The sequence below is a fragment of the Ammospiza nelsoni genome, chromosome 7 (genome assembly GCF_027579445.1).
Source record: "Ammospiza nelsoni isolate bAmmNel1 chromosome 7, bAmmNel1.pri, whole genome shotgun sequence".
NCBI classification, from domain to species: domain Eukaryota; kingdom Metazoa; phylum Chordata; class Aves; order Passeriformes; family Passerellidae; genus Ammospiza; species Ammospiza nelsoni.
In genome coordinates, this window is record NC_080639.1 from 39,066,714 (window position 1) to 39,074,515 (window position 7,802).

Consider the following 7,802-nt stretch of genomic DNA (forward strand, 5'->3'; position numbering starts at 1 on the left):
CTGACTCCGCTTTCCTTCTGTCTTCCCTTCCCTCAGTATTTTGGTAAATGGGAGTATAGCTTTGAGGTAAGTCTGGTGCAATCCCTGTGCCAACTCCCAATCCCTGGAATAGCTCCTGTAGCAGTGCCCTCACTCCGTGCTTCTCCATAGCTGCTGCTCCAACATTCCAGAGCTTCCCGTTCCCTGAGCCAGCCTGGGAGAGCTGGGAATGTTCCCCTGGAGAGGGGAAGGATGCAGGAAAACCTCAGAGCCCCTGGCAGGGCCTGAAGGGGCTCCAGGAGAGCTGAGAGGGACTGGGGAAGAGGGATGGAGGGACAGGAGCCAGGGAATGGCTCCCAGTGCCAGAGGGCAGGGATGGATGGGACACTGGGAATTGGGAATTCCTGGCTGGGCTGGGATTGCCAGAGCAGCTGGGGCTGCCCCTGGATCCCTGGCAGTGCCCAAGGCCTGGAAGGTGTCCCTGCCATAGCAGGGGTGGATGGGATGGGATTTAAGGGCTTTCCACCCCAAACCATTCCATGAATCCACATACCAGAAAAGCCTGTTCAGATTCCCACATTCCTGTTTATCCCCATGTGAGGAATCTGCCACCTCTGGATATTTCATATCCTGTGAACACCAGAGAGAGAGAATTCCAAGTCCTGTACTGATGGGCCTCTGCTTTCCCTGGAAGGGCTGATGGACAGGAGGGAACAGGGAGTGCTGATCCAGAGGGATCCAGCACTGCTGTCCCTGCCCGTGACTCCAAGTGACGTTTTAGGGACACTGGGCTCTGGTATTTTTAGTGGCTGCTTTATCCTCACACCACTTTTTCCATTCCCAAGCCAAAACCATGGAAAAGGAGTGGGTGAGGGATGTGGGAAGAGCATTCCACCTCAGTGATGGGGTGACAATGGCGAGAATTTAGGGAAGTGGAAGCTCCCCTTCATCTCACCCCACCTGGAAATGGCACCGGAAAGGAACAGCTGGAAATGTGGGAAAGAAAAAAAACCTCATAAATGTTTAATGAATTCTGGTTTTAATTGTGTAATTCCCAAATGGGGTTTAGGGTGGTTTGTGCAGGAAAAACCCCATCTGTGCCCACATCTTTCCAGTGGGGAATCACAGCCATCCTAGGGGCTGGAGAGGCAGGATTGGAGGCCACTCTCCATGATGGACCTTGGGAATGGGCTCAAGAGCAGGGAGGAAATTTTGGGATATTTGTGCAGAACAAAACCCATCTCTGTCTGGATCTTCCCAATGGGGAATTGCAACAACCCAAGGGGTTGGAGGAGTACGACTGGGAGCCACAGTCTGGATCATGGGAATGCTCTCAAGAGCAGGGAGGACATTTTGGGATTTTTCTAGGAAAACCCCATCTCTGCCTGGATCTTCTCAGCAGGGAATTGCAGCAATCCAGGGGGTTGGAGGGGCAGGACTGGGAGCCACGCTCTATGCTGGATTATGGGAATGCTCTCAAAAGCAAGGTGGAAGTTTGGGGATATTTCTACCCAATAGAATATTAGATAGAAATATCTCAAATATGTGGATCTGTGGATCTTCCCAGGTGGGGATCTTCCCAGCAGGTGTTTGTAGCAATCCAAGGGTGGGGAGAACGAGCTACAGCCCACTCTGGATCATGGGAATGCTCTAAAGAGCAAGGTGGAAGTTTTGGGGTATTTCTAGGAAAACCCCATCTCTGCCTGGATCTTCCCAATGGGGAATTGCAGCAATCTGAGGGTAGGGAGAACAGGACTGGGAGCCACAATGTGGATCACGAGAATGCTCTCAAGAGCAAGGTGGAAGTTTTGGGATATTTGTGCTAGGAAAACCCCATCTGTGAATCTTCCCAGCAGGGAATTGCAGCAATCCAAGGATAGGGACTGGGAGCCACAATCTAGATCATGGGAATGCTCTCCAGAGCAGGGAGGAGATTTTGTGTGCAATTCCCTCCGCCCATCCGCGTCTGTCCCCGGCGCATTCCCATCCCGCTCTCCACGAACGATTCCCGGTTTTCCGCGCCATTCCCGCTCTTGCAGAGGCGCACGTTCCTGCACATCATCACGCAGTCGTGCCTGACGCTGGGCAGGGTGGAGGACGGCTCCCAGGGCCCCACGGTGGAGGCCTGCGACGGGAGCCCCCTGCAGACCTGGAGCCTCAGGAATTACTCCCGCCTGGAAGTCTTTAGGAAGGTTTACTCCAGCCCCACGGATTACTTCCTGTAGGGCCATCGGGACTGGGAGCAGAGCTGGGATGTGGTAAGGAATTGCCAGGGAATCTTCCTGCTCCGGGCTCTGCTGGAGGAGCTCGCCGGAGTTTCTGTCTTGTTTTAGTTTTGGGTGCGAGTTTTGTATTTTTGAACATTTTTTTGACGGTTCCGCGAGTGTTCGTTTTTCACGGAGTTCGTAGATCTTCGTGGAATGTTTCAGGGAATTGAACGAGAATTTTTGAAACACTTTTTCACACAGTTTTCATTATTCCCTGAAATTTTCCCTGACATTTTCCGTGAAATTTTCTATGAAATTTTCATGGATCTTTTGTAGAATTTTCATAGAATTTTCTAACAATTTTTCATATAATTTTTCAGAGAATTTTCTAGCAATTTTTCATAGATTTTTCATACAATTATTTAATAAAATTTTCATACAATTATTTAATAAAATTTTCATATAATTATTTCATAAATTTTTCATAAAATTTTCATACAATTATTTAATAGAATTTTTCATGGAATTTCCACAGAATGTTGATTTAATTTTTTGTAGAATTTTAATAAAATTTTGATAGAAATTTCATAAAATCTTTTTTTTTCTATAGAATTTTCATATAATTTAATATAATTTTTCATATCAATTTTTTTCTATAAAACAAGACAAGTTTATTTTATAGCTGTAGGATAGAAGAGATGTTTAGTGTTAGCTTTTAGTTTTTAATAATTATTAGTTACTAGTAATTATTAGTCTTAGTTATTGTTAGTTTTAATGAATTTTGGATGAATTAAACTCCCTTGATCTCTTGTCACCGTGATTGTTCCAGTCTGCAGGAGCTGAAGATTTAGTTCCTATTCCCAGACATAAAAATAATTCCAGTTGCAAAATATTTTCTCAAAAAGGTTCCACTTTTCCTAGGATTTTCCATGGATTTTTCCTAGAATTTTCCTAGAATTTGTTAATTTTTATAGATTTTTTTTCCCCCTGTACTTTTCATGGAATTCTTCCCATTCAGTGGAGTAGCACAGGGAGATGGGTGGTAGGAAAACCAAATTCCTTGTTGGAATTTCCCACCAGTTTAGTTGGAACACTAGAAAAAATCTTTCTTTATATCTATATATATTTAATATTATATATATATGGGTATTTATTTTGTAATTTTTATTTCTATATAAAATTAAAATATATAAAACTATAATAGTTATAAATTTACACTCATAAACACCCATATGTTTATTATGTAATATATAAGCATAATGCTATATTTTTCAGTAAATATAATATTATATAGAAATATTATAAATAATGAACATAAATAGAGTTTATGAGCCCTGAGAGCATCAGACTGTTGTGAAAATAATTCCTGATTTTCCTTCAGTTAGGACTATTATTATTTTATTTTAGTTTATATTTTATATTATTCTCTTCTGTATTATTTTATATTATTTTATATATATCATATTTTATATTATTCTGGATTATATTATTTTTTCTAATTTTAGTCCCTTAAATTTTGTATTCTTTTACTTTTTATATTTGTTTATATTGCACATAATATATATTATAGTCATCTATATTCTTTAATGTATTATTTTTATATTATCTATAATCTTATCTTTCATATTAATTTTTTTCTATAATTTATTCTTTTTATAATTTTTTGATATTATATCAATGTTTATCCTCCTGGGTGAGCCCAAGACCTCAAACAGCTCCCACAATTCCAGCCCCTCTATCCCTGAGGAGATCCCAAGGTTTGACATCAGCCTGGGCTGTTTGGGATAAATTTTGGAGTTAATTCCTCCTTTCCTGAGGATTTTCCTGCCCATCCTGGTTTTCCCTGTTTGTTCCCTTGCCATAGAATCGGGCTCTGCTCCAGTGGATTATCTGCAGACAGGATTTCCACCCTGAAGTTCCCCATTCCCAGGGATCTTGGGAGAGCTGGGAATGTTCCCCTGGAGAAGGGAAGGCTCCAGGGAGAGCTTCCAGAACATTCCAGGGCCTGAAGGGGCTCCAGGAGAGCTGCAGAGGGACTGGGGACAAGGGATGGAGGGACAGGAGCCAGGGAATGGCTCCCAGTGCCAGAGGGCAGGGATGGGTGGGACACTGGGAACTGGGAATTCCTGCCTGGCAGGGTGGGCAGGCCCTGGCACAATCCCAGGGGATGGTGGTGGGAATGCTCCCGGCTCAGCTGGGACTGAACCTCTCTGGTGTTGTTTAAGGACAGAATTTCCTGTTTAACTTCCTGGGATTTCTCTGGGAATTTGTTCTCCCTGTGGAGCAGGTGGTGTTTTGTTCCCTCCAATTCTTTTTATGTCTTCTAATTCTCCCATCCCTCAGAAATGTGGGATCAGAGGAGGTGTCCCAAGAAGGAAAAATGCCCTGGGAACAGCAGAATTTCCATGGAATACTGAGCAAATACATTCCCATCAGCACCAAAAATTTCCTGCTCTGGTCCCAAACATTCCATGTGTCCATGGCCATGGCGACCAAACTCCTCCATCCAGCAGCTGTGCCTTGGAAAGACAAGATTTCCTTGGAGTTCTCTTCCCTTTGCTGAGGGGTTTGTTGGTTCCGCAGAGGGAGGAGCAGGGTGGTGGGGATGTCCTGGAGCTCCAGCAGATTTGCTCCAGTGACCAAACCTGGCCTGAAATGCCAGAAAATTGCAATTTCCCGGGTGGAATTCTGTGGTGGTGTTCACAGGGGTCCCAGGATGAGGGGAGAGATGAGAATGTTGGCTCCATGTTTCAGAAGGCTGATTGATTATTTTATGATATATATTATATTAAAACTATGCTAAAAGAATAGAAGAAAGGATTCCATCAGAAGGCTTGCAAGGAATGGAATGATAATAAAATCTTGTGACTGACCATAGAGTCTGAGACAGCTGGCTGTGATTGGCCATTAATTAGAAACAGGCACATGATACCAATCCCAGATGCACCTGTTGCATCCCACAGCAGCAGATAATTATTTTCTTTCTTTTCCTCTGAGGCTTCTCAGCTTCTCAGGAGAAAAAATCCCGGCAAAGGGATTTTTCAGAGAATATCACAGCTACAGAATTGCAGTGGCATGCTGTGTTCTCAGCAGGAATTCTCTGTCCCCCCCCTTGCAGAAGCTCACCCTGAGGCACCTGAACAGCAACCAGTGCCTGGCGGAGCCGTCGGACGAGGACCGGCTGGTGCCCACCGTGCGCGACTGCGGCGGCGGCCGCGCCCAGCAGTGGCTGCTGCGCAACATGACCCTGCCGGCGTGACCGCCTCGTCCCGCTGCTCCCGCTGCTCCCAGCGGTGCCAGCCCGCTCCCGGCCCCGGCACAGGCACCCCCAGCAGGGGCTCCCGGTGCCGCCGGGCCCTCGGACTCCTCAGGCGATCCAGCATCGGCTGGTACCGACAGCAGCGGGCTCCAGGCTCCAGAGGCAGCGGCTGACCCTGGAGAGGTTGGGATAGGGAGGAGTTGCTGTCGCCCCAGAGATTCCAGAGGCACCTTGGAGAAGTTGGGATAGGGAGGTGTCGCTGTCACTCCAGAGATTCCAGAGGCACCAGTTCACCTTGGAGAAGTTGGGATATGGAGGTGTCACTGTCACCCCAGAGATTCCAGAGGCATCATTTCACCTTGGAGAAGTTGGGATAGGGAGGTGTCGCTGTCACTCCAGAGATTCCAGAGGCACCAGTTCACCTTGGAGAAATTGGGACATGGAGGCATTGCTGTCACTCCAGAGGCACCAGTTCACCTTGGAGAAGTTGGGATAGGGAGGCATTGCTGTCCCTCCAGAGATTCCAGAGGCACCTTGGAGAAGGTGGGATATGGAGGTGTCACTGTCATGTGTCACCACGGAGAGGTGGTCCATCCTAAAGGCCCTGTGGCACCAGCTGGCACTGGGAGCCATCCTGGGAGGTGTGGCCCGAGCTGATGGGATGTGCTGGGCTCTCCTGGAGGAGATCCTGGAGAATATCCTGGGGAATGTTGGGTGTTCTCTCGTGCCCCGTGGGATCTGACAGCACCAAAGCTTCTTGGGTCGTGCTGGGAAACAACGGGATCCAGCGCTGGGAAAAGCAGGCCAAGGAACTCCAACAGATGAGGCCACAGGAGACACAGGAATGCCGAGGGGAAGGAGTGACACTCGTGGGACCTCGGGGTGGCACGGAGGGAGCTGTCCCCTCCTCCCATGGGATCAGAACTGGGTCCGGACCTGGGGCTCAGGGAACACCTGGTAGAACCAAACCTGACACCTCTGGAGCTTGGAGGGTCTCCATCCCTCCATCCCAATGCATCCACGAGTCCCTGCATCCCAGCCCTGCCCCTGGATCCGCTCCCAGCTCTGCCTCCAGGTGTTCCTGGAATCACAGGGGCTCCTTCCTGGTTTCAGGAATTTGGGGGCTGCATCCTTGTGTGGGTGTTCCCAAAGCACTGCTGGCCCTCAGGAGCTGCTCCTGCTGGGATGTGGGGACAGGGAGCTCCTGTGGGAGCCACCCCGAATGCAGCTGTGGCCCTCTGGGCTGGGATTCTGGCAATTCTCACTGCCCAGAGGGTTCAGGAGACTGAAATCCCAGGGCAGTGGGATCCCAGCATGGGTAAGTGGGGAAATATTTCCCAGGATTTCCCTCACAATCCCCGAAAATCTCTGTAAATGCACTGGGTCATTAAAAATGCTGGTATTTTCTGTATCTGCTGTGGTGGTCCTGGATTCATCCTGGGGTTCGTGGATGGTGTAAATGACAGGGTATTTGCTGGATACTGAGCATTAAATGGGAAGCAGGAGGGGGTTCAGCTGGGAAAGGGATTGCTGGGCATCCATGGAGCTGGAATATCCTGGATTAACTCAGATTGGTGCTCATCTCCACCCTCCTGCCCCAATATTCCTGCTCCTCATCCTCCAGAAATACAAAATGTGATTTAAAAATCCCCCAGAAAAGGGGGAGTTTCTATTCTTTGTAAAAAGAGCAGGAAAACATCAGGATCAATTTTAACCAGGAATTTCCATGCAGGAAGAGAGGAATAATTAATAAATAAAAGGGGGAGGTGGGGAATGTCCTGGGGACAGTGGGACAGGGCGGTGTCACCTGCCTGTGGAGCACCCCTGGCTCCAGGGGGGGACAGCTCCACATTCCCAACGCTGCCCTGTCCCATCCCAAGGCTCCTTGACGTTGGAACCAGAGCTATTTACAAAATTAGGATTTTATAAATAGACCTTCTATATTAATACATAATTCTGTAATTCATCCTACACTGCTGCAGTGCCCTTCAATCAAGCAAATCACAAAAGGGCTAATTAACAACTCATTTAATGAGATTCCCCACATCCAGAGTTGCTTCGTTGTCCAAAAACCATGGAAAAACCCCAACTAAAACCCCTTTTCTCAGTAATTCCTGTTCCAGGTTGTCCTTGCAGGTGTCTGGGGGGTTGGAGTTGCAGGTGACACCAAACCCTGGTGAGGCCCAGCCTCCCCTGCTGGTAATTAAAGCCCTTAGAGGTAATTAACTGCTCCTGTTAATGATGGGCTGCGGAGCCTGGGAATGAATCACCCAATAATCCCTTTGGGAGGGATGAATGCAGGCACCGAGGTATTTCCCCTTTTTTTTGGGATTTCTCAGAAATGGCAATAATTAGGA

General features: G+C 47.4%; 1 protein-coding gene across 2 annotated transcripts in view; it reads left to right on the forward strand.

Moving 5' to 3' along the window:
• Positions 1-6,603, forward strand: part of GALNT13 (polypeptide N-acetylgalactosaminyltransferase 13) — a 41,317-nt gene extending 34,714 nt beyond the window's left edge. For both annotated transcript variants that reach the window (XM_059476195.1, XM_059476194.1), the window contains exon 13: positions 5,305-6,603. In XM_059476195.1, the coding sequence (XP_059332178.1) occupies positions 5,305-5,445 (141 nt within the window). In that variant the 3' untranslated portion in view covers positions 5,446-6,603. The remainder of the gene's footprint in view (positions 1-5,304) is intronic.
• The last annotated feature ends 1,199 nt before the right edge of the window (positions 6,604-7,802 follow it).